Genomic DNA, 27,774 nt, shown 5'->3' on the forward strand with positions numbered 1-27,774 from the left:
ATGACCTGAACCAAAGGCAGACACTTAACCAACTAAGCCGCGCAGGTACCCCTGATAGCAGGAATAATTTTTATCACTTTATAAGTCCCTAAGTGCTTCCAATGCATATAACAGTAGAGCACAAAATTAACTTTTGGTTGCTTTTTCAAGTTAGAACATCAGAAAGAATCATAGGAGAGTTTCTTGGGAAGGTGAACCATAGCACTAAGGTCTAGGTAGAAAAGAACTTAACATTTATTTCATTGAATATGGTTTTGTTGGTTTGACTTTTATTTTTTATTTTTATTTATTTATTTATTTTTTACCCTATGCATTCTCTTACTCTCAGTTACCTACATGTATACATAAGTTTCTTTATTTTTAAAATTTGAATACAGAACTAGAATCATATTTGTTATATCAGGTAAGATGAAAAGTAATCTGGGGTCTAGTAGGATTAAAAGACACCATTTTTCATAGTGCTAGGGACAGTATTTATGGACATTTACTTAAAATATTTGGAATAAGGCCTATAAACACACGACTGAAGACTGCACCCAGTAAAATATGCGTTTAAAATAGAAAATGCATGACTTTCGTTAAACAGAAGCTTCCTGAGGGTTTCAAAGTGAATTTTGTCAGTTTAGAAGGAGGAAATCATGCATGGAGACTTTCCCAGGAAATTCAAAAGTTTAAAGGAATGCCAGGCTTTGTGCAGAAATTCAGATGAGGTGACAAGAAAGTGGAGGGAATATCTAGAATGTGAAGTGTAGCCAAAATAGACACCCACAGATAACACGTCCTTCTTAAAAAGAGTCAACCTGTATGTAGGATTCCCCTCCTCTTCCTTCCTTTTTGCACCGAGCTACTTAATACACTCCTCTGGGTGGTTGCCTAGTTCTGCTAAAATATCCATCCTCTTAAGATGAGCGGCCATGGGTTAGGGGCTGTTTCTGCTCTAGAAAGATGTGAAAGACTACACACGTGCTTCCTAGGCCATTAGCTGGAGCCATTGAGTGTGACTGTGCATTAAAGCACCTGGGAGCTGGGAGATGAGGGCATGGGACTGTCCTTCCATGGGTTCTCACACATTGAGACCATCATCTTTGCTCTTCTGATGGAGGAATAGTAGAGTTCCTCAAGTCTGTAAGACCAGAGCAAGGAGAGGGAGGGCAGGATGGGCACTCAGGAATGAAATCATAGCTAGTTTTGCCTACCCTACTGTGCACTGGGATTGTAGAGCTATAATTAGAGTGTTCAGTTACAGCTTGCTTCCACCATAGTTACAAACTCAATGGAATTATTTTATCAGTACCCTGGCTGGCTCCTGCAGCACACAGCACTACACGTTTGTACCTCCCGCTGCTGTGGATGGCAGAGACACATTAGGACCAAAGGTTCACACAAGACATATATTTTCTTTGTATCCTTGAACACTGCCTGTTAGCAAAGGAAAGCTTTGCAAGATGATTCACAGAGGCTAATCTGCCCATTTACAGCCAAGCAGACTGCTCCCTTAATCTCTGCGATACTATAAGAAAGTAATGGTTGGTCTAGTCGAAGACCTTGGCAAATCAGTGAGTTTCTTTAATCTTAATAAAGCATAGTGATCTCTCTAAGCCTATAAATGATGATCCTGATCTTAATTTTGACTTTATTCAGTATAAAGAAGCAATTTCTCTCGTTTAAAAATCAATTGAACGGGGTGAGTAGGGAAGCGAGTTTTGGGATTTGAATTTGTGTTTGGTTTAATAAGACTTTCTGTGCAACATAAATGGGATGAGATAGTGTCCCATTTTCAAGTGGCATACTACTAAGTACTTTGCTCCCTAACTTTGTCTGTCTTTGTAATTGTGCTGTTCTGCCAGGAAATGCCATATGGGACCCAATTTCTTTTCCTGGTGCTCCCTTTTGTCATTTGTGCAAAATGTATTGACTTTGTCCCCACCTGGAAGAAATACTTACCATGTTGGAATACTGGGATTTTCCTTCCACTTTTTATGTGGTGCTGACTCTTCTCCATACTTTGTATTTAACTTAATTCATTTCTGCTATGCACAAAAACTGGCAAACAGAGAGAGAGAATAATACCTGCATACATAAATTTAGAACATGGATAATTTTACCATCAAGCCACACACAAAACAGGTTAGGGCATGTTGAATCAGGCATTCAGCTTTGATGAGCAGAACTGTATGCATAAAACCATGTGTACTATACTGATGGAAAACATGGCATTTTGCATATGCTCACCCCTATGTGTCAGGAGACTCTCTATTGGATGCCTGGATGGCTCAGTCGGTTAAGCGTCTGCCTTTGGTTCAGTTCATGATCCTGGAGTCTGGATATCGAGTCCCAGTCAGGCTCTTCTTCTCCTTCTCCCACTCCCCCTGCTTGTGTGCTCTCTCTCTCTCTCAAATACATAAATAAAATGTTAAAAAAAAAAGACTGTATTGTATTTAAATTTCCTTATCTACCCTACTAGACCATTAAATTGCCTGACAGAAGGGACTATAATAGAGTGTCTTAGTTTTCCCTGTAGTATCTAGCAAGGTATCTTTCTTGCACATAGTAGATGTTCAGTAAATGAAATAATAGGAATGTCACATCATGATTTAAAAGCATTCCTCCTTGGGGCACCTGGGTGGCTCAGTGGGTTAGGCCTCTGCCTTCAGCTCAGGTCATGATCTCAGGGTCCTGAGATTGAGCTCTGCATCAGGCTCTCTGCTCGGCAGGAAGCCTGCTTCCCCCTCCCTCTCTTCCTGCTTCTCTGCCTATTTGTGATCTCTCTCTGTCAAATAAATAAGTAAAATCTTTAAAAAAGAACTTAAAAAATAGAAAATAAAAGTGTTCCTCCTAACAGTTAAAACCTCCAAAAACTGATGTCTCATTTTAGTGTTTCTGGCACTAGAATATCAAAATGTTTGGGTAATTAAATTCAAACAACAAGGGAATCTAGTGAAGTAATCTGTTTACTGTATCTAGGACGTTGTTACCCTTCTTATTTACCTCTATTTGCTAAGCATCTGAGGGCTGCAGCCCTTTGCAGAGAAAATACATATGCTTGTCTTTTTTTTTTTTCTGGATAAAATCATTCCAAATTACTTTCTGAAGATGTTTCAAAGCATAGGTGATTTCAGATTTTAGTGGATTACATTTTAGTTCGCTCAAAATTAGCATTCTTATCGCTGGCTTTTGCATTTTACAGGATTTATCTTTTGCCTTTATTTTTCACACCTCTAAATTATGCCATATGGCTATTCTGGTTCCTCTGTAGTACACTTGCTTCATTATGCTAATCACCATGAACATACTGAAGTCATGACTGGTTAGCTTGGTTTTAGAAATATACAAACAGTGAAGAACTTATCAGTGCTACCCTGCAAACATCTTTTTTGATCACATAAGGCAGAGAATTAGGAAATGCAATAAAAGAAAAAGACATTCAGCAATCACTCAACATTTTCGAGATGCAAGAGGAATTAGCTGAAATTGGAGGCAAGGAGGCAGCTTGGACTCCACCACCTGTAGGAAGTCTGCAAACCACTCCTCCCTTCTGCCAAGTCACCTTCCGTCCCCGAAGCTCTGGTTTTCTGCTCTGAGGTCAGAAGACAGCCACAGAATATCGTTAAGCCTAAAAAGAAGGTGGGGGGATTGATGGGAGGGCAATCCTTAAACATCTTCAACTGTTCAATTTGAGTAGAACTTCAGTTGATCGTGTAATTCCCAGACAAAGTGTTTCCTTATTCTGTTTAAAAATCACATTTGACTCACAGCTGGATCATCTTTGAAAGGAGTTGGGTGTTACATCAAGCCATCTGTGTTTCAAGTGGGCTTTTACGACAGCCATTCTAAAGAGGAAGAGCAATGCAAATGTTGTGAGATTTAGTGTGCAGTGCACTCTAAGAGCAAGTGTCTCTCTGCTGACTAGATGCCACCACAAATCCGAGCCAGTAGTTCTGGTTTTAATGTCTCCCTTCCCCCACTCCCCTTGCAGAAAGTACAATCCCAATGTTGCTCAACGAGAAATAAAAAATTTAAAAAGCAAGCACAACAGAGAAGTACCAAATAGGCTGGTGAAGATGGCAAAGAGACTTTTTAAATTTGTTTTTTATTTTTAAATTTCTTTTCAGTGTACTAGAATTCATTGTTTATACACCACACCCCGTGCTCCATGCAATACATGGCCTCCACAATACCCACCATCAGGCTGGACCAACTTCTCACCCCCCGCCCCTTCAAAACCCTCAGATTGTTTTTCAGAGTCTACAGTCTCATGGTTCATCTCCCCCTCCAATTTCCCTCAACTCCCTTCTCCTCTCCATCTCCCCATGTCCTCTGTGTTATATCAGCAAAGAGACTTTTAATGAAATGCAAAGGGATTGTCACACAGTGGTCCAGTTGAATGGCAAAGGTCGCAGAGAAGTTGCCTACAGATGCAACCTCCCCGGGGCCAATCCAATGTTTGTGGAACTCGGTTATAAATTCTAAGTGTGTATATGTCTGTATAAATATTTTTCTCTATAAAGTCACTGGGCTTGTGGCTCAATAAAAATAGCAAAATTTTAAATTAACAAATTTAAGGTATTTCATGAAAACATTGATCATATCTGCCAATGGAATGAGTGCATTTGGTGACTGACCTAATGAGCACGGAGTTGGTTCTTTCTCACTGCTCTGCTCCCCACTAATTGCAGAATGCTGCGGCTTTCTCCACTGACAAGGAAGAAAAACAAGGACTGGGGTGTGGAGAAAACAGTGACATTCAGGTTTAATTCATTTGAACCTGCTGCCAAGCTTAATTATGTAATTGAGGGAGTGAGGCTGGTGTGCGTCCAGCCACGTGGGCTGGGGTTTGCGACAGTTTCCATTCACCAGTGTTTTCTTGAGGATTTTAGCAGTGACCATAAAGCATTATTAGCTGGGGCTGAACTCATCTCCCTAGGCTGCCCCTCTCCAGAGGTAGGTGCAGAGGTTCCTGTTCCCAGACTTGGTTCTTTGGCATTAAGGAAGCAAATTGAAACAAAATTGAAGTCATTGTATTTTGTAATAAATGTGTCATTATTCTTTAGCAGCAGCTTTGCATTTCATTCTGTATTCCTGGTTGCATGTAGTGCGTACCGTCCCATAAAACTCAGAAATGCAACGTGCTTTTCTACAGTCAGAGTGTTTTTCGGGGTTGCTCGAGACATTTTTTACTTCTGCACTTTCATTTGAATTAGTGAGACCGAATATGTATGGAAAACAGAGCTCAGTGAAATATTTCATATCTGGTGGCTTATTCTTTCTTTAGAACTTTGTGTCAGGGGGCCTGAGCACCCCTGTTGCTGTGGAGCCTTCCATAGAAGTGATATTTTGTCCAGAGGCAGCCCTGTCCTTGCTGGCCTGATGGCTCTAGAAATGCACTCTTCTCAGAGTTCACCCATTCCCTCCCTGATTCAGAGAAAGCTCAGGTGTCTCATTCTCTCACAGAGATTTCTTCTGTTTGGATTGAAGTTGAGCCCGGGAGATCAGCATTGTGATTTTGTAATATCTTGTGTAATGTGTGGGGGTGGAAGGAATCGGAGGCAGCCAGAGAAGGAGCCATGTTGGAACAGAAGCAGTCGTGAGGTCGGGGGCCGCCTGGCTGGGTGGCAGCATGGCAGAGCCAGATGGGGACCCCTTGGCATTTGTATTGTTCTTTAGAGTCAAAATGTATTAATAGATGTTTTAATCCGTTAATTCACATTCTAATCTGTGAAGCATTAGCACGTTTTAAACATACTTTTTAATTAATTTTGACAAATATTTATTAAGCACAGGCTATGTGTTAAGCACAGGCCCAGTAACCCAGTCATATGAATAAATAACACTCATTAACCAAGAGTGACCTTTTTTTCTTCTGCCTTCAAGTTGCAATGACCAAAGGGAAGGATCCCTCTTTCAGTAAGGGCAGCCCTGCATATGTGTTCCAGATTCTCTCACTCCTTCACTTTTCAGGAACATTATTCTATAAATTATCTCCTTGCCCTCCTGAAGGTTTGATCTCTTGCTTTCTGCTTGATCATTCCTGTCCCTATCTGTAATTGCCAAGAACAATCCCATAATGGGTGCAAGAAGTAAGTGTTTATTGAATAACTTGAATGAATCTTCTGTAGTTTCCTGGCTTCCCACTGAAATCAGCTGAGGAACACACATGTATACACGCATACCTGCACACACTTGGGTATGTACTTGTGTGTAAACACCTGGGCCACATTACTAAAGATACTGATTTACTTTCCTGGAGGTGAGAAACGGACACTGGTATTTTTTTTTTAAGCTCCCAAAGTGATTCTAGTGTATAACTCAGATTAAAAACCATGGTATCTTCTATCTTAAAACAAACCAAAGCAACTCTTTTGACCTCATATCACCCCTCTAGCGGACCTCTTAATTCTCCTTCCCACCAAGATAACAACAAGGAGGCCTGTGAACACTCTCTTGACCTCCTTCTCTTTCTCTTACTCTTCAACCAGTCAAGCAGGCTTCACTCCCCACTACTTGCCTGAAGCAAATCATGATCATGATACCTATATTCCTAAGCAACACTGGACGTTTGCAAGCTCTCATCTTGCTCTCATTGTCTGTGGCATGTGACGGTGGATTTCTCTCCCTTTCTTGGAACTCTTTCTTTCCTTGGCTTTGAGACATCCTATTCCCCTTTCAGTCCCTTCTTCCTCTCTGATTCTCCTGCAGCCTCCTTTGCAATCTCCTGTTATTACATGTCACCTAAATGCTGAAGCTGTTCACGCTCCAAACCTGAGCTCTTGGTTTCTACTTACACTAGGCATTTTTGTCTGTTACCATCTCTGTAAATCACATCTTTATGCTGTTGACCTCCTACTTTATATTTCCAATCCTAGCCTCTTTTCTGAGCACCAGCCCAATATATCCAACTGCTCCTTGACATTTTTACTTAGATGTCTCGCAGGCATTTCTGACTCAACCAATATTTTAATTTTCCCTCTCCCCGGTTGGATCCTCCTCCAGGCTCCCCACTTCAGTAAATCACATCTCCACCCAACCCAGTGGCTTCTGCTGAAAAATCAGTAGTAAGCCTTGTCATCTGTATCTCCCTTACTTTCCAAGCCAGTCAATCTATCATCAAGTCCTGCTAATTCTGCCTCCAAAATATAATTCAAATCATCCACTTCATCCCTTCCATTTTACCGCCGGCCACCATTTGTCTGGATTGCTTTAATAGCCCCTAAATCTTGTCCTGATTCCGCTCGTGCAGCCCACCTTCTCCTCAACCATTCAATCTTCAGCGGAAACCTGTTGGAGGGATATTTTAAGAAATGCAATTCAAATCACTGCTTCCTTAACTTGCAATGATGAGCAATCCATTGTTAGATTCCATATTATATGCGTTTGTTTTCTTTCAAGGGCCCAATTGTAAATTCATTGGTATGGTTATTTGTTTCGTGTCCATCTCTCATCCCAACTCTAAAAACACATAAGGGTGGGAGGTGGAACCATTCTCTTCTTTTTTAAGATTTTATTTGTTTGAGAGAGAGAGAAAGAGAGAGAGAGAGAGCAAGAGAGAGCACAAGCAGGGAGGAGAGGAAGAAGCAGTCTCCCTATGAGGAGGGAGCTGGATGTGGGACTCGATCCCAGGACCCTGAGATCATGACCTGAGCCAAAAGCAGATGCTTAACCAACTGAGTCACCAAGGCGCCCCAGGATTATTCTTTCGAATTCCTATATACCATGTGTCTGGCGAAGTGCCTTAAATAGAATTTCATTACTCAATGGAAGAATGAGCATGTTAATGGATGAAGATAATTGACCAAAGCATGAGGCGGGAGGGGGCGCCTTGTCCAACCTCACTTACCCAGCTCTACTGAGAATTCAACCACCCCATTAGTGAATGTACTGACTGAATGAACTGCATTGAATCTGTTTGTGGGACTGTTTTATTCGATGCCCTGACTTCAAAATAAAGGGATTTCTGAGAACTGTGCCTGTTGGCTTCAGGAGCTACTGACAGAAGTTTGCAAAGTAGGCTTATAAAATAGTTCGTTGTGTGATGCATTTGGAAAAAGCTTATGAGGACTTCGCTTCAAATCCTGAACTCTCCAATTAAGCAGCTTGCAATTTAGGGGTTAGTTGTGCCACCTTGCTTCAGACTCTGTTTCTTCATGTGTCCATGAATGGGCACAAGGCCAGTAAGACCTGACGTCATTGATTCCCCAGGGATCAACATGTCAACCGCCCAGCATATAGTACATGGTACAAAGGAGATAACATCTACATTTTAGTTTTACTTTCTGTTCCCCCGACTCTACTTCTTGACTTATTTTGTTCTTTTTCCCCATTGTCTTTTTGCTTTTATTTCCCCTATCTGACTCATCTTAGTGGGTGGTAATACTCCTATTACTCACATAGGTTGAATTTTGTGGCAAGAGAAGAATTAGCGGGACTTACAGAGGAGGCTTCCGTTTGGATGAGAAACACAAACCTCACAGCTTCTCTGCCCAGCTTTTCAAGAGCACTTTGTGGTACACTGCTGTGTAACAAGTTCATTTTAGGATAACATGCTGGGAGGGAGGAAAAGAAGAAGGGATTCGAAGGGAGAAAATTAAAAAGTTAATTAAAAGAAATAACTTGGTAATTGAATTCCCTCGCTCTCTTCTTTGGTTATGGGAGTGGGTCATAGAGCATGGTTACTAAGTTTGCTTTGGTAGCTCACCTCCAAACTTCTGAGGAACAAGTGTGAGAGTGCAGAGTAGATCCCTGCTGGACAGATGAGGAGAGGGCATATATGATGGGCTTTTTAGACATGCCACGCCAAGCTGCCTTCGTACTCATGCTTGAGCTTTTTTATTTTGAAATGTTCTTGGCAGCTGACATTAGAGTGAGGCTAAGCCCAAGACTAAGCTCATCTAATTTATGGGCATGCAGAATCCCCTTTCCACCAATTCTGCTTCCTTGATTCTAGCTTTTTTTTGTAGCCTTATTCTGTATATACACTCACACAGGCAGCAAGGGCAGAGAACAGTATAGACAACACTGGTGACTTCTTCAGATTACACTCAAGTAACAAGTGACATGGGTCTATTTTTGTTACTTTTAAAAGAAGTTTTGAGTATTTATTTAATTACTCTAGCACATATAACTTAAGAGTTAAAATAATTTATCTAAGACATTATCACCGGGGCGCCTGGGTGGCTCAGTGGGTTAAGCCGCTACCTTCAGCTCAGGTCATGATCTCAGGGTCCTGGGATCGAGTCCCGCATCAGGCTCTGTGCTCAGCAGGGAGCCTGCTTCCCTCTCTCTCTTTCTGCCTGCCTCTCTGTCTACTTGTGATCTCTCTGTCAAATAAATAAATAAAATCTTAAAAAAAAAAAAAGACATTATCACCAAGTGAGATGAGGTCCTATGGTGCACTAACAGGAGTTTAAGTATGAATGAGAACTAGTTTCAGACCCTCTCATTCACAACATTTATTCATTCACACAGTTGACGTGCATCTATATATCAGATGTGTACTGTGTTCCAGGACCTGTTGAAGTTGTTGGTGATAACTCTGAGTTCTATCAAGGCTTTTATTAACATCAGCTTTTTTCCCCCCATCCCTCATCTCATCACAGAGAAGTTTTATTCAACTGGCCCATATTTACCCCACAAATGCCCTTTCTTCAGCACAAAAGCTAGAATAAACTCCCTAGAATTACTCAAATCAGGGGTCAGCACCTGCTCGGGCTCACCTCTCCTCAAACTTGAATAGGCATTTGAATCTCCTAGGGATCATCCAGAAATGCACATTTCCAACTCAATACATTTAGGATTCTGCATTTCTCACAAGCTCCCAAATGGTTAAGCTGCTTCTGATCCCTGGAGTCTGATGCCCCATCTTCATTGACTCATCCTTTCCTACACAGGGAAATTGCAAATAACCAAGGACTAAGGAGCAGGCATGATTTGACCCATTGCTTATATAAGGGACCACCGTTATTAGGTCTTTCTTTTTTAATTAACATATAATGCATTATTTGTTTCAGGGGTACAGTTCTGTGATTCATCAGTCTTACACAATTCACAGCACTCACCATAGCACATACCCTCCCCAATGTCCTTCACCCCGCCACCCCATCCCTCCCACCTCTTTCCATTCTAGCAACCCTCAGTTTGTTTGCAGGACCAAGAGTCTCTTAAGGTTTATCTCCCTCTCTGGTTTTGACTTGTTTCATTTTTCCTTCCCTTTCCTTATGATCCTCTGTCTTGTTTTTCAAATTCCTCAAATCACTGGGATCATATGGTAATTGTCCCTCTCTCACTGACTTATTTTGCTTAGCATAATACCCTCTAGTTCCATCCATGTCATTGCAAATGGCAGGATTTAATCTTTTTGATAGCTGCATAATATTCCATTACACACACACACACACACACACACACACACTACATCTTCTTTATCCATTCATCTATCGATGGACATCTAGGCTCTATCTGTAGTTTGGCTATTGTGGACATTGCTGCTATAAACATTGGGGTATATGTGCCCCTTCAGATCACTACATTTGTATCTTTGGGGCAAATAAATACACAGTAGTGCAAATGATGAGTCATAGGGTAGCTCTATTTTCAACTTTTTGAGGAACCTCCATACTGTTTTCCAGAGTGGCTGTACCAGCTTGCATTCCCACCAAGAGTGTAGGAGGGTTCCCCCTTCTCTGCATCCTTGCCAACATCTGTTGTTTACTGACTTTTTTTAGCCATTCTGACTGATGTGAGGTGGTACCTCACTGTGGATTTGATTTGTATTTCCCTGATGCCCAGTGATGTTGAGCACTTTTTCATGTGTCCATTGGCCATTTGGGTGTCTTCTCTGCAGAAATGTCTGTTCATGTCTTCTGCCCATTTCTTGATTGGATTATTGTTCTTTGGGTGTTGAGTTTGATAAGTTCTTTATAGATTCTGAATACTAGCCCTTTGTCTGATATGTCATTTGCAAATATCTTCAACTCTGTAGGTTGTCTTTTGGTTTCGTTGACTGTTTCCTTTGCTGTGCAAAAGCTTTTCATCTTGATGGAGTCCCAAGTAGCTCACTTTTGTCCTTGCTTCCATTGCCTTTGGCTATGTTTCTAGGAAGAAATTGCCATGGCTGAGGTTGAAGAGGTTGCTGCCTGTGTTCTCCTCAAGGATTTTGATAGATTCCTATTTCACATTGAGGTCTTTCATCCAGTTTGAGTCTACTTTTGTGCATGGTGCAAGGAAATGGTCCAGTTTCATTCTTCTGCATGTGGTGGTCCAATTTTCCCAACACCGTTTGTTGAAGAGACTGTCTTTTTTCCATCGGACATTTCTTTTCTGCTTTGTCAAAGATTAGTTGACCATGGAGTTGAGGGTCCATTTCTGGACTCTACTCTGTTCCATTGATCTATGTGTCTGTTTTTCTGCCAGTAATATACTGTCTTGATGATAACAGATTTGTAATAGAGCTTCAAGTCCGGAATTGTGATGCCACCAGCTTTGATTTTCTTTTGCAACATTCCTCTGGCTATGTGGGATCTTTTCCAGTTCCATATAAATTTTAGGATTATTTGTTCCATTTCCTTGAAAAAAGTTTATGGTATTTTGATAGGGATTGCATTAAATGTATATATTGCTTTAGGTAGCACAGACATTTTCACAATATCTGTTCTTCCAATCCATGAGCATGGAATGTTTTTCTATTTCTTTGTGTCTTCTTCAATTCCTTTCGTGAGTAGTTTATAGTTTTCTGAATATGGATTCTTTGGCTCTTTGGTTAGATTTATTCCTAGCTATCTTATGGTTTTGGGTGCAATTGTAAATGGGATTGACTCCTTAATTTCTCTTTCTTCTATCTTGTTGGTGTACATAAATGCAACTGATTTCTGTGCATTGGTTTTATATCCTGACACTTTACTGAATTCCTGTATGAGTTCTAAAAGTTTTGGAGTGGAGTCTTTTGGATTTTCCAGATAAATTATCATATCATCTGCAAGAAGTGAGTATTTGACTTCTTTGCTGATTTGGATGCCTTTAATTTCTTTTTGTTGTCTGATTGCTAAGGCTAGGACTTCTAGTACTATGTTGAGTAAGAATAATGATAGTGGACAGCCCTGCCGTGTTCCTGAACTTAAGGGGAAAGCTCTCAGTTTTTCCCCATTGAGAATATTTGTTGTGGGTTTTTCATAGATGGCTTTTATGATATTGAGGTATATACTCTTTATCCCTATATTGTGAAGAGTTTTGATCAAGAAAGGATGCTGTACTTTGTCAAATGCTTTTTCTGCATCTATTGAGAATATCATATGGTTCTTGTTCTTTTATTAATGTATTATATCACATTGATTGATTTGAGGATGTTGAACCAAACTTGCAGCCCAGGAATAAATCTTACGTGGTGAACAATCCCTTTAATAATAATCCCTTTAATGTACTGTTGGATCCTATTGACTAGTATTTTGGTGAGAATTTTTGCATCTGTGTTCATCAGGGATATTGGTCTGTAATTCTCTTTTTTGATGGGGTCTTTGCCTGGTTTTGGGATCAAGATAATGCTGGCCTCATAAAATGAGTTTGGAAGTTTTCCTTCCATTTCTATTTTTTGGGGACAGTTTCAGGGGAATAGGTTTTAATTTTTCTTTAAACATTTGGTAGAATTCCTCTGGGAAGCCATCTGGCCCTGGGCTCTTGTTTGTTGGGAGATTTTTGATGACTGCTTCAATCTCCTTACCAGTTATGGGTATGTCCAGGTTTTCTATTTCTTCCTCATTCAGTTTTGGTAGTTTACATGTCATAGGAATGCATCCATTTCTTCCAGATTGTCTAATTTGCTGGTGTATAGTTGCTCATAATATGTTCTTATAATTGTTTGTATTTCTTTGGTGTTGGTTGTGATCTCTCCTCTTTCATCATGACTTTGTTAATTTGGGTCCTTTCTCTTTTCTTTTGGATAAATCTGGCTTAGGGTTTATCAATCTTATTCATTCTTTCAAAGAACCAGCTCCTAGTTTCATTGATCTGTTCTACTGTTCTTTTGGTTTCTATTTCATTGATTTCTACTCTGATCTTTATTATTTCTCATCTCCTGCTGAGTTTAGGCTTCCTTTGCTATTCTTTCTCCAGCTCCTGTAAGTGTAGGGTTAGGTTGTGTGTTTGAGACCTTTCTTGTTTCTTGAGAAAGGCTTGTATTGCTACATACTTTCCTCTTAGAATTCATAAACACCAAACCAACCCTACAGGAAATATTGAAATATTGAAAGGGGTCCTTTGTTGCATCCCATTGATTTTGAACAGTTGTGTTTTTTTTTTAATTAACATATAATATATTATTTGTCCCAGGGTTACAGGTCTGTGAATCATCAGGCTTACACATTTCACAGCACTCACCATAGCACATACCCTCCCCAATGTCCATTACCCAGCCACTCTATCCACCCCCCACCCCAGCATGAACAGTTGTGTTTTCATTTTCATTTGTTTCCATGAATTTTTTCAATTCCTCTTTAATTTCCTGGTTGACCCATTCATTCTTTAGTAGGATGTTCTTTAGCCTCCATGTATTTGAGTTTGGTCCAACTTTCCTCTTGTCATTGAGTTGAAGTTTCAAAGCACTGTGGTCTGAAAATATACAGGGAATGATCCCAACCTTTTGGTACCAGTTGAGAATTGATTTGTTACCCAGGATATGATCTATTCTGGAGAATGTTCCATGCACACTAGAGAAGAACCTGCATTTTGTTGGTTTGGGTTGCAAGGCTTTGAATATACCTGTGATGTCCATCTAGTCTAGTGTGTCATTTAAAGCCTTTATTTCCTTGTTGATCTTAGAAGATCTGTCCATTTTAGTGAGTGGGGTGTTAAAGTCTGCTAATATTATTGTATTATTATCCATGTGTTTCTTTGATTTTGTTTTTAATTGGCTTATACAATTGGCTGCTCCCATGTTAGGAGCATAGATATTTAAAATTGTTAGATCTTCTTGTTGGACAGAACCTTTAAGTATGATATAGTGTCCTTCCTCATCTCTTATTATAGTCTTTGGTTTAAAATGTAATTTGTCTGATACAAGGATTATTACCTCAGCTTTCTTTAGATGTCCATTAGAATGCTAAATGGTTTTTCACCCCTTACTTTAAACTTGGAGATGTCTTTGGCTCTAAGATGAGTCTCTTGCACACAACATATTAATGGGTTTTGTTTTTTCTTATCCATTCTGATACCTTGTGTCTTTTGATTGGGACATTTACCCCATTTACATTCAGGGTAATTTTTCAAAGATATGAATTTAGTGCCATTGTATTACCTGTAAGGTGACTGTTAACTGTATATTGTCTCTCTTCCTGTCTGGTCTATGTCGCTTTTAGGCTCTCTCTTTGCTTACAAGACCCCTTTCAATATTTCCTTTAGGGCTGTTTTGGTATTTGCAAATTCTTTTAGTTTTTGTCTTGGAAGCTTTTTGTCTCTTCTTCTATTTTCAATGACAACCTAGCTGGATATAGTATTCTTGGCTGCATATTTTTCTCGTTTAGTGCTCTGACTATATTATTCCAGTACTTTCTGGCCTGCCAGATCTCTGTGGATAGGTCTGCTGCCAGTCTAATATTTCTACCATTGTATGTCACAGACTTCTTGTCCCAAGCTTCTTTCTTAATTTTCTCTTTGTCACTGAGACTTGTAAGTTTTACTATTAGATGATGGGGTGTTGACCTTATTTTTATTGGTTTTGGGAGTTCTCTGTGCCTCCTGGATTTTGATGCTTATTACCTTTGCCAAATTAGGGAAATCCTCTACTATAATTTGCTCCAATATACCTTCTGCCCCTCTCTCTCTTTCTTCTTCTGGGATTCCAATTATTCTAATAGTGTTTCATGTTATGGTATCACTTATTTCTTGAATTCTCCCCTCCTGGTCCAGTAGTTATTTGTCTCTCTTTTGCTCAGCTTCTTTATTCTCCATCATTTGGTCTTATATATCACTAATTCTCTCTTCTGACTCATGCATCCCAGCAATAAGAGCTTCTATTTTTTACTGCATCTCATTTATAGCCTTTTTAAAATTTCAACTTGGTTAGATTTTAGTTCTTTTATTTCTCCACAAAGGGATTCTCTAATAGCCTCTATTTTTTTCAAGCCCAGCTAATATCTTTATAATCATCATTCTGAACTCTAGTTTCAACATTTTACTAATGTCTGTATTGATTAGGTCCCTGGCAATTGGTACTGCCTCTTGCTCTTTTTTATTACTTGAGGTGAGTTTTTCCAGTTTGTGATTTTGTCCAGAGAAGACTAGATGAATGAGGGAACACAATGCTAAAAGGATAAAAATGACCCCAGAAATATATACGCTAAACAAATTAGAAGAGACCTGCAACTGGGGGTAGGGGGGATGGAGGGAATGGGAGAAAGGGGAAAAAAAAAGAAGAAGAAGAAAAGAATATGATCAGGCTAGTGAATAAAATAGAGCCATACACTAGATTTGGGTTATATTTTGGTCTGTTAGAAGAAACTGCCTCCCAAAAATTAAAGAAAGAAAAATTTATATATATACAAAAATAAGGGTAAATACAATGAAGGGATGGAATATGACTGCAAAGATGAAAATTTTTAAAAAAAGTTTTTAAAAGGAATTGATAAGATAAGACGTTTGTTGAAAAAAGAAAGAAAAAAATTAAGAGAAAAGGGGGCAGGGAGAATGTGATCAGGTAGGAGACTAGAATAAAGTCATATAGTAGATTTAGGGATATATTTTGGTCTGTTAGAAGAAACTGTATCCCAACCTTTTAAAGAAAGAAAAACTTTTATATATGCAAAAAAATAAGGTTAAGTACAATGAAGGGATAGAATATGAATGTAAAAATGAAAATTAAAAAAAGAAATTTTAAAGAAGTATTGATAACATAAGATGTTTAAAATAGAAAAAAGGAAAAATTAAAAAAAAAAAAAAAGAAAAAAGAGAAAGAAAAAATGAAAGAAACTTTAAAAAATTTAACTTTGGAAAACTAAGGACTCTTGAGGAAAAAGCCATGAGTTCTGTGTTGCTTTCCCTAGCTCTGGAGTTCTGCAGTTCTCATTGATTGGTGAACTTGGTCTTGGCTGGATGCTCTAACTGATCTTCTAGGAGAGGCACCTGTTGCAGTGATTCTCAGATGTCTTTGCCAGAGGCAGAATTGCACCACCCTAGCTGGGGGCCAGGCTAAGTAATCTGCTTGGGTTTGCTCTTGGGAGCTTTTGTTCCCTGAACACTTTCCATACATCTTTGGAGGAGGAGAATGAAAATGGCAGTCTCCCAATCTCTGGCTTAGATGAGCCAAGAGCACAGGGCCCTGCCCCTCAGTGCACTCTCAGAGAAAAGCAGTCAATTCCTCCCATCTCTCTGGTCTCTGGCCGCACTCTGTACTACCTAGCCTGTGACCGATTATTTCTATTTCTGGTGCATGGCTCCTTTTGGAGTCTCCAAACCCAGCCAATTGCTGCAGTGCACTCCCATGCCACTCCTCCTGGAGGAGGAAGGAGGAGTCTCCCTGGATCTGCCACTTGTGGGGTCTCTGCTCAAAGAGCAGTGGTCGGACTGTGCCATGGATCACAGTTTAAGATAACCCCGAACTGAGAGCCCCCTCCTTAGCTCTGCCTCTGCAGCCAGCTTTCCTGCTCTGATACCTGAGAACCCTGCCACACTCAGGCACCCCCAGTCTTTGTGTGACCCCATGGGTCCTGAGACCACACTGTCCCAGTGAGGATTGCTTAGCCACTGGAGAGACATCCCTCAGCAGAGGAGACTTTTGAAACTTCTAATTTTGTGCTCCACTGCTCTACTGCTTGCTGGGAGCTGGGCCCTCCCCTGTGGTCAGTCTTCCTGTATATTGTCTCGGATTCACTTCTCTACATGCCCTACCTTCCAGAAAGTGGTTGCTTTTCTGTTCCTAAAATTGCTGGTCATCTTCTCTTCGATTTCCTGTTGAGTCTTTAGGTGTTCAGAATGGTTGATAACTAGCTGAAGTCCTGGGACCTGATGATATTTAGGTCTCCTACTCCTCCACCATCTTGTTCCTCTAACATCAGTTTTTTTTTTTTTTTAAGTTTTGAAAATTAACTTTAGACATAGACTTCTCTGTATTTTTCAGCAGTTTGTGCTCCTCATTTTTGTAGCAAATTCACCAAAGAAAGAAGATTCTGGTTAAATAATATATTACCTTACTGATCAAATTAGCGCAAATCAGATCACTGACTGAATACCCAATATTCAAAGCAATCTCCAGATAAATAAGAGAATTACAATTTTGTATTTAATGATATTGCAGTATCTTTCTTGACATGTTAAGGCCAATCAGTTGAGAGCCTTCATGATTATTCCAAGAGTTATGAATGCAAGTGTGACCACAAACACCCCTTCCACTGGTAGGAGAGAGATGTGGTACTAACAAGTGCTTTTGTGTTTTCACAGGTTATGGTTTCGTAGATTTTGACAGTCCTGCAGCTGCACAGAAAGCAGTAGCATCTCTCAAGGCAAATGGCGTGCAGGCACAGATGGCCAAGGTAAGACTGGGGTTCAGATGTTTTTTCTTTTGTGATCTTCTATTTCTCCATTATTGTGAGCAGAATCAGAATTGGAGATCGCAATGATTTGGATTATATTTACTTGGTAGGGAAAACAAGAAACCTTCTAATAGCTTTGGCTTGGAAGAACCTGGCTGGTTTATTTCATTGTTTTCTGTGTATATTTCTGTGTATATTTATTAATAAGCTCTTTTGTTTTGTCGAACTCATTAGCGCTTTAGGGCACTTGTGAAGCGCTCTGTTATGCCTGAAAAGAGTGTGTGTGTATGTGTGTCTAGGGCTTTCACAAGTAAACTGTTTGGGAGTAGTCTGATTCTCAGCAAGTTGTCATTGGTAAACTGTGCTCCAAAACTGTTCACTCTCATATTGGGGAGAGATGAAGGCTGAATAATGAGGTTGTATGATTTATGCAGGAAAATGAGTTTAACCAAAACATACATTGTCTGTATTGCTAGAATTTCACTTTGGCCTTTACAGATAGTTTTACTAGGTGATAATCTCCTTGATATTAATAACTTCCAATACTCATTTGTTGTTATGTAGTACAAGTAGTTCAGAGCTTTCTATCTGAAGTCATAATGCATTTTTATATTCAAGAAAATAAATCAGAGCATTTTAAATAGTTTCGAATTTTGACTGCAGTGGTAGTTACAAGAATCTACACATGTGATAAAATGGTGTGGAACTATACATGCATATCAGTATCAACTTCCTGGTTTTGATATTTTACTATAATTATGTAAGATCCAAACTTTGAGGAAACTGGGTGAAGGGTACATGTGATCTCTTTATGCTAGCTTTGCAACTTGATATAAATGTATGATTAGTTTCAAATAAAAAGTCTAAGAAAAACGTTTATGGCATATAGGTGCTTGATACATTTCTGCTTTAAGTTAATGGTCATTTTGGATTTGATCACATGCAAATATATTTTTAAATAATTTTCTGATTACTCTTACTAAATTTGTTTGTCTCTGGATTCTCAAAAGTTAGGTAGAAGAGCCAACAGATCTTGAAATTCAGACTTAATGCATTTGGGCCATCTTCATGTATACTCTTACCCTTAACTATTCCCCTAAGAACTGAGTGATATAGCAACCAAGTCATCAAACCTTCAGTCATTTGAATTTTGTTATGGTTGCAAACATTCCCTGACAATATTTTCCAATTTCAACCTGAGATAGCCAGAGGTGGGATGTTTGGTTTTCTTTATCTTCTGTATCTTTTAGCAAGCTGATACCACTCATATCTGTTAATCTTTGGTTGTGGGTCACTTCCCACAAAGATTACTTTGGTGACCTCATTGCCCTTATGATGCGTTGGTTGTTTTCAAGGCTATATATATATTAGAATTTGAATTCTTTCAGCTATGTAATGCATTCCTCATCAAGACTGTGCCTGGAAGCTTTGAATTTGGTAATGAACTAAGAGTGATGAAGTTAATATTTGTAATTAATAAGGAGATTACCTACATGTCTTGGTTTAAAGGTCACTTGGCAAAAGAGTCAACTTAAGCAGGCATTATGTCTAGGAAACAAATGGTAAAATATAGTTGCTCAGTATATGCAAAATACAAAATTTGAAATTGGATTGAAAGACAACTGACAGGAAAATCATAATAAAAATGCTTATAAAATTATTATTAGAATATCTTTGATTTATTTTATTGATGGACTAACGAGTTTTGGAAATTGCTAGGTTGTGGTAGTTTGGAAATCATGAATACAGGGTATGCAATCTCGACCGTTTCAAATGTTCTGAGAAAAAAATAATATATGTGTAGTTTTACTCGTTGGGTTAAAATCACTATCATCTTGCACAACAGGCAAAGAAAGTTGGCATTGATTTGAAAACTACTGAGGAGCGATTATGACTGTTTTTTCTCTGTGTCTGAGCATTCTGGTACACAAGGAATCACTGTCCATCTCACTCTCTCATACATGCACATACACACACACACACTCACACACGTAACATGTATACCAATCACTGACCTCTCACATAAATAGGAGGCTATCAAAGGGAATATATTTAAAGAGCTTCTAAAAACTGTTTTTCATTATAGGCAGCATTTTTATCCTTAGCCCACGCCCAACATACACTGCACAATGTACAATGTGAGGAGATTCCAACCAAAATGTTTGCAGGCACTTACTTTATTTCTGGAGTTGCTGAAAGATTTCTACCTTATCAGTTATGCTGTCTGTGGAGTAAATTCTTCTTCTTTTTCTTCTCACAGACTTTGAATCGAAAGCCCAGAGCTTTAGACACACATCTGCGTACTAGAAAACTTTCAGCAGTAAATAGCTCTGTAATTTAACTACCCAGAAGCAAATAAATAGCGTCCCTTCGACAATGAAATGGGACAAGCTTGACCACCTGTATTAGCAGATTTCTCACTGAGCTATTGGATTTCATGGCCTTTTTCCCCTCCTTTGTCCTGGTAATAACTATAATTTATTATCATATAAACCTGCAGTCTGCAGGGTGTGTGAAACTTGCACTATATTTTTTGTCATTTAAGTATCTACTGAATCACCTCCTGCATCCTTGTTCTTATCAATATCCTATGATGTAGGTTGTGGTGCTACATTTTAAAGACTCCAGGATTTTAAAGCAAAAATGCGACAAATAATCTGGGTTCCCAATAACAACCTGGAATGAACATGAAGCTCTCCAAGGGAATCACTCTAGCGAACTTATTCCAATGTGTGCATATGAAAAATTCAACTGATTTGTCAACTAAGAAGAATCAAACAATAAATCATCCAGTAAGTGGTAATTGATTAATAATGTATAACCGTTAATACAGACTAACATTTTCTGTATACTTGCTGTTCTGTCAAAAAGATTTTTTAGGGATCAAAGGAAATGTTTCTTTGAGGAGAGCAGATTTAGAATATTTTAGTAATGCATAGTAGTTAAGAGTATAGGTTTGGAGAGAGAGAAACTTGGCCTTGAATTTTGGCTCTGATACCACCTGGATGTGTGGCCTTGGCTAAGTTATTTAAATATCTCTTAAACTCTCTAATAATAATACTCAGGTTATGGGACTAACGATGTCTGTCAGAATTAAATTTAAAAAAATACATAAAGAATTTAGGATGGTGCTTAGTTATACCAAGAAGTCAATAAATGTTAATTATTCAATGAATGTTGTTACTCATTAAATTCAAAGTTGTTACTGAAACTTCTATAAATTCTAACACTTGCGTTAAGTGGTGTGTCATTACAAAACAGTCTCTTGAGAAATATAATAAATAATATCAATAAACGTTTTTATTACATGCTAAGTGTCAGGCACTGTGCTAGGTGTTGGAGAATCAAGTTGAATAAAACCTCTCTTATTCTGAATCTTTATGTTTGGTCTATCTGCTGGGATTGCGACTGGATTGCTCTGGATTAAGAATATTGGCTGTTACGGTTCTTGCCAACCTCAGAGTATTGAGAAGAAAATCATTTGGCTGAGGAATGAGTCTCTGTAAGCATAAAAAGAAAAGAGCTGAAGAGAAACCAGCTAAGAATTGCTTTACCTTGTAGGGGTTTATTTTCTTATCAATAAGAAGGTCGTAGATAGGCAGCGAAGGGCAAATGCTTTGGTACACCCTCAAGGATCAAGGTTTCTCTGCCATTCGTTATGGGTGGCTTTCATCTGTACATTTATGTTTTTTCTAAGGCCTATATAGGATATCCCCATCTTAGCCAGGAAAAACAAAAGGACAAAGGAATCTGAATCTGAAGCTGAAGCTGGTGGATCGTTCTGGCTGATTCTGTCCTTTTAAAAGGCATTCCAGAGAGGTGCCCGGATGGCTCAGCTGGTTAGGCACCTGCCTTCTGCTCAGGTCATGATCTCAGGGTCCTGGGATTGAGCCCCGCATAGGGCTCACTGCACAGTGGGGAGTCTGCTTCTCCCTCTCTCTCTACTGTTCCGCCTGCTTGTGCTCTCTTGTTCTTTCTGTTAAATAAGTAAATAAACTCTTGAAAAAAAAATAATAATAAAATAAAAACTTTCCCAGAATATTAACGTAGACCCAACTATTTATACCATAATGGCCCAAACTGAGTCATATGGTTGCCCCCTTAGCTGCAAAAGAGTCTGGGATTATGCATAATTTAGCTTCCTCACCTCTAGTAGAGAAAATTAAGAATAGTTCATCGTTTTGGCTGTCCAACATCCATTACACCATTCTTCCCATTTATACATTTTGGGTGGCATACGTTTATTCCTTCCCTAAAAGAGCCTACCTCAGAGCCTTATCCTATAATCACATCTGGTGATGTCATCATCCCTAACAGGCTCAGACATGGTTGCTCCTCTTGGCTTAATGCTCATTAGCTTAAAAGATGAGTTATCTGCCCCAACTCCCACAGTAAAGAACAGCAGAGAAAAAGATAAGATACATGAAACTAAAGGAAAACCACCATTCAGGGACAGAGAGAATGGGAAATAAGCAGAAGTAACCAGTTGCTAGCACACACCAAATCCTGGGGGCAGGAATAGAATTCTAGCTTTGTCCGTGCAGTTCGCTCACTGGTTGCCAGTCATATAATCCCTGCCTGCCGTATAGAGAGGGCTTTCTTGCCCATTTTTTCCCCATGGCCACACTGAGGCCTCACGGAAAGGCTATATAGCTTTAGAAACTGAGTTTTCCTGAATGGAAATTTGGAGGCTCTGGAATGGCTCTACATATTTTGTGTTAGCAATTATTACCAGCCAAGCCCTGAGCTATTTCAAGTTTAGCAGGCCTCTTTCTTACTTTCTGTCTGTCAATTCCAAACACAAGTAAACAGAGTACATCTCTTTCTAGATGAAAAGTCCACAGGGAAGGAGCCACTGCCTCCTCAGGGCCTTTACAAAAAGCTTTTTCAGGTCTACTATTAGGGATGCTATTCCAATCACCAAAGGTGATTCACCTCACTGTGGGATATGTAGAATAAATTGAAGTTAAGCAATTGCAAAAGAGACCAAGTGTCTAACAGAATGTCAAGCACATCAGGGATAGTATAAAAATCCCATGTCAACTATGGCAGAGAACCATATTGGGACCAGAGGAAAAGAATTCTCTTCCATAAATCAATAACCTGAATAGCAGTTCTCTTCCATGAAAAAATAAATAAAATAAAATGAGTGTTTTTTTTTTCCCACACAAGATCAGAAGAGATAAAAAAGAGAAAAATCAATGAATATATGAAAATAAATTCTGTAAATTCTAATATGTATATGCAAAAACTTAATTTAAAAATGCATTATCCCAGAGGTGCCTGGGTGGCTCAGTGGGTTAAAGCCTCTGCCTTTGGCTCAGGTCATAATCCCAGGGTCCTGGGATGGAGCCCCACATCGGGCTCTCTGCTCAGCAAGGAGCCTGCTTCCCCCTCTCTCTCTCTGCCTGCCTCTCTGCCTACTTGTGATCTCTGTTTGTCAAATAAATAAATAAATAAAATATTTAAAAAAATACATTACCCCAGGGACACCTGGGTGGCTCAGTCAGTTACGAGTCTGCCTTTGGCTCAAGTCATGATCCCAGGGTCTTGGGATCAAGTCCCACATCGGGCTCCCTGCTCAGCAGGAAGTCTGCGTCTTTCTCTGCCTGCTGTTCCCCCTGCTTGTGCTCACTTCCTCTCTGTCTCTCTCAGTCTAATAAATAAAATCTTAAAAAAAATGAAAACAAAATCAGAAACTTAAAAAAAAATTACCCCAGTGGTTAGTACATAACCTTAACAGTTATAGTCTAGTAGAAGAATTTTAGTTAATGAATGATGGCCTACTTTGTAGAATATTCTAGGAAAAAAAATTAAATTTAACCACTAGCCTTATGATGTGTTTTGTTATCAACCAAAGCAACTCTTCTGAATGCACAGACACATGCTGGACTTCATCAGCCAGACTCCTCTCATCTAAGGCCCTATTAATAGTCTCTGCTTTTATCATCTCTAGGTTTATGAGAGCAAGTTATTTGATGTCCATGGGTCACTATAGTGGGGTTGGGTCTTGTTTGTTCAGCCAAATAAGGAAGCTTCTCAGAGGCTCTTGTGTAGGAAGGAGAGAAGCATCATTCAAAGGCAAATTCAGTAGGCAATAGAGGTAATCATGCCTCCTGAGACTGGGTGGGAAATTCAATCAATACTTAATATAATGATGGACAAATTCTGTCTGGGGATGCTAATATCCTAAAAATAATGTCCAGGTGTTTTTGTTTTGTTTTGTTTTCAACAAAATCAAAGGATCAGAGAAGCCTATATACTATCATTTGTCCATATCCCAAAATGTGTCTCAGAGGGAATAAGAGATATAGCCTAACATTTAGGTAGAAATCTCTTTCATTCTCTTAGTTTTTCAACACATTTATGTTGAACACCTTCTATGTACGAGATTGCTCTACATGCTAAAGATATAGCATTGAACCAGTTTTATGAAGATTACATTCTTCTGGTGGAAGGCAGAAAATAAACAAAGAAATACAATGTACTAGTAAGAAGTGGCTCTAAGACAATTGAAAGAGGTTATGGATACTAAATATATAGGAGATGAGGAAGGTGGTTGAAGGTTGGGCTGAGATGCATTTTAGATAGAGTGGTCAGGGAGAGTCTCTCTGATGAGGTAATATTTGAACAGAGATCAAAAAGAAATGAGGAGAGCAAATTACAGTATAATCTCATAATAAGAGATTGTTATGAAAAATTTTTCTATAATAATTCAAAATAGAGCAGACTTTTCAGCGAGCCAACATGTCTGCACTTTGTTATCATCTTTATCCCACACCTTCTTAATAATGGAAGAGATGAATACACCACAATCACTTCCTCCTTTATTTTTTGTGGGAGTTCTCTGGTTTCAATCTATCATAATGGTGCATTTCTCAGAATATAAGTTTTCATATGAACCAAATTCTAATTTAGTCAGTAAATACTTTCTTCCAGTACTTAACTTCTTCAAATTGTATTGTTCTGTTGTACTGGTGGATGTAAGGAGATCATCTTTACATCATGTAAAGAGATGATCTCCTTACATCCATGACAAGATGCCCTATACCACTGTCATGAAATGTTCTTTAAATAACTGTAATTCTAAAGAGTGGCAGTCCAATGTTGGTTTTAGCACAGTTCATTACTTTTGGATGACTGATGCCATGTAATGAAAACCTTGCTCTCTGTCATTTCCTAAAATGAATCTTTGTGTCACATGCTCTTGTGAAAGACATTTCCAACAGAAGAACATCTCTCACAAACACCACATATTATTTTTCCTCATGATGGAGATTTTTGAAGTTGTCAGTAAAAGAAAAACTAGTGGTTGGTCTTTCACAGGTCTGTAAAATACTTGTGAGCGTCTGCTTGGTTGGCTATGGCAACTTAACCTCATTTTTTTTCCTTTTTTTTTATCCTAATGCTGGATGCAGGGATATTTAAACCCAATATTTAAATTGTCAGGTTGATCTTAATCCTATTTGTTAATTATTTGAAGTTTTTGAAGCAGAATCCTCTGAAGTTAAATATTTGTATTAGCTTCTACAAAATGATTTACATAATCAGGTTGTGGGTGCTACCCTGTGCTTTTGCAAGGATTCCACTATATTCTCTTTGGTGAAATGGTGGGTATGTGCTCTAATTGAATTTCCTGCCTTCCTAACATTTGACAAAAACACAAATCAATGAAAAAATTTGCCTTAAATTGTGTTGTAAATCGAGGTCTCTATCAGGTGTTCAGATACTTTTTTTACTTCAGGATGTCTGTGGACTATAAGTTCTCTTCAATTTGCAAGAAATATCAACGCTTTCATCCTACCTCTCTGAACAGAATGTGACCACAGGGTGATCTCAATCAATGGCTCATTTCTTGATATACTGTTAAGAAGTAATACTGAACAGTCTCCATTCTTGGCTTTAATCATTTGTTCTTAAAATTGGAAGGAAAAGATCCTGTCTCTGGTCCCCATTGTGGAGGACTGAAGGGACCTAATTAAAAGCATTACTTTGTCCCATGTAGATTCTGATTCCATTGAGAAAATTAAAGAACATCAAATTGAAACAACAAAACAAAACAAAACAAAACTATTGATTCAATTACTGGTAGTCCTGTATTAGGAAATGTGGCTTAGGTTTATGAGGAAGTGAGTCTTTAAATATTGAACGCCAAATTTAGTTTAGCCATCCAGTCACAGCGAGTGCCAGAGAAGTATGGGCCTCCTGTAAAAGGGATGAAGGTGTGTTGTATCACTAGACCTAGAAGGAGATAGTGAATGTGTTGTCTGCTGGATCTCAAGGAGAAGGGAGGGAGCAAATGAGTCACCCTTACTAAGTTCTTGCTCTCAAACTCACCAGTCAGGTAAATCATTACTCCTCCCATCTGGGAATATTACGTAAGTGAACAAATAAGAAAAGGGCCAGGAATATCATACCATTATCCTTCCCTATAAAAATACTGTGAGAGAGGATGGAAGCTTCTCTGGCTGGCTGACTCTAAATCCTTTTTGTATCTTGTTTTGAAGTGTACCTTAAAGAAAATTACTGAATGAATTATAACATTAGAATTATATGTTATATATTTATTCTTAGTAGTTTAACATCCTAGCATGGAGAAATCTGCTGAGTACCCAGGCATATGATCTACCTTGTTTCTACATTTACCACTGGTATGCTGTGGAAATTTTGTCAAGTCCCTTAACTGTATCTATTCTAAAAGAGGCAAGGAAACAGACAACAGGATGTACGGGGCAAAGGAAATTACATTTATTTTTCTTTTAGTTGAAGTATAATTGACATAAAATGCCATACTAGTTTCAGGTATACAGTACAGTGATTGAGCAACTCTCTCTCTCTCTCTCTCTTTTTTTTTTTTTTTTTTTTGGACAACTCTTTATGTTATGCTGCCCTCACCATATGTGTAGCTATCCTCTATCACCATATGACATTATTACAATATCATTGACTGTATTCTCTACACTGTCCCTTTCATCCCCATGGCTTATTCTTTCCATAACTGGAAACCTTTACCTTCCACTGCCCTTCACCCGTTTTGCCCATCCCTCTAGCACTCTCCTCTCTGGCAATCATCAGTTTGTTCTCTGTTTTCTTGGGTCTACTGTTTTGTTTGTCTGATTTTATCTATAAGTGAAATCATATAGTATTTGTCTTTTCTTGCCCAATTTATTGCACTTAGAATAGTACACTCTACCTGCTTAATGCTAGTAAACAAGTGTTTATAGTTATTATATCACTTAATCCTTACTAGGATCCTATGAGGTAGATATTATTATCCCCATTTTACAGATGAAGAAACAAGGGATGACCTAGTTTCACAATGGTAGTAAATGGCGATGCTAGCTTTGAACTCAAGCCAATTGGGTTCCATAGCCTTGTTCTATGCAAGAAAAGTGTAAAACTACAAATGCTTTTCTTTAGTCTCTTTACTGGTGATTGGATATTTGATTTCCTTTTTGTACCCAGCTTTATTGAGATATAATTGACATAGAGCATTGTGTCAGTTTAAGGTATACAATATGATGGTTTGATATACTTAATATATTGCAAAATGATTATCACAGTAGGATTAGTTAACACCACGATCACCTCACATAATTACCACTTCTTTTTTTTTTTTTTTTTTGTAGTGAGAACATTTAAGATCTACCTTCTGAGAAATTTTCGTGTATATAATGCAATATTATATTAAGTATAGTCACCATGTTCTACATTAGATTCCCAGAACTTACTCATCTTATATAACTGGTATTTTGTATCCCTGACCAATATTTCATTTTCCTTCACCTCCAGCCCCTAACAACCATTATACTGTGTTTCTGTGAATTCAGCTTTTTAATATTCTACATATAAATGATATCACAGTGTTTGTCTTTCTCCATATGACTTATTTTACCTAGCAAAATGTCCTCAAGTTCTATCCATGTTGTCACAAATGGCAGGATTTCCTTTCTCTCACAGCTGAAGAATATTCCATTGTATATGTAAACCATATCTTCTTTATCCATTCATTCATACATGGACATTTAGGTTGTTTTTATACCTTGGGTATTGTGACTAATGCTGCAATTAACATGGAGGGAGATATCTTTTTTGCCATTCTGTCTTCATTTCCTTTGGATGTATATCCAGAAGTGGGATTTCAGGATCATAGTCCTATTTTCTTAATATTTTGAGGAACTTCCATGCTGCTTTCCATAGCGGATACACCAATTTACATTCCCACCAATAGTGCACAAGAACTCTCTTTTCTCCATATCCTGACCAG

General features: G+C 38.6%; 1 protein-coding gene across 12 annotated transcripts in view; it reads left to right on the plus strand.

Annotated features, from left to right (window-relative positions):
• RBMS3 (RNA binding motif single stranded interacting protein 3) overlaps positions 1-27,774 on the plus strand; it is a 691,543-nt gene that overhangs the window by 273,564 nt on the left and 390,205 nt on the right. For all 12 annotated transcript variants that reach the window (XM_032861016.1, XM_032861015.1, XM_032861014.1 and 9 more), the window contains exon 5: positions 17,416-17,507. In XM_032861016.1, coding sequence (XP_032716907.1) covers positions 17,416-17,507 — 92 coding nt within the window. The remainder of the gene's footprint in view (positions 1-17,415; positions 17,508-27,774) is intronic.

The sequence above is a fragment of the Lontra canadensis genome, unplaced genomic scaffold (genome assembly GCF_010015895.1).
Source record: "Lontra canadensis isolate GAN:19392208 unplaced genomic scaffold, GSC_riverotter_1.0 scaffold20, whole genome shotgun sequence".
NCBI lineage: Eukaryota > Metazoa > Chordata > Mammalia > Carnivora > Mustelidae > Lontra > Lontra canadensis.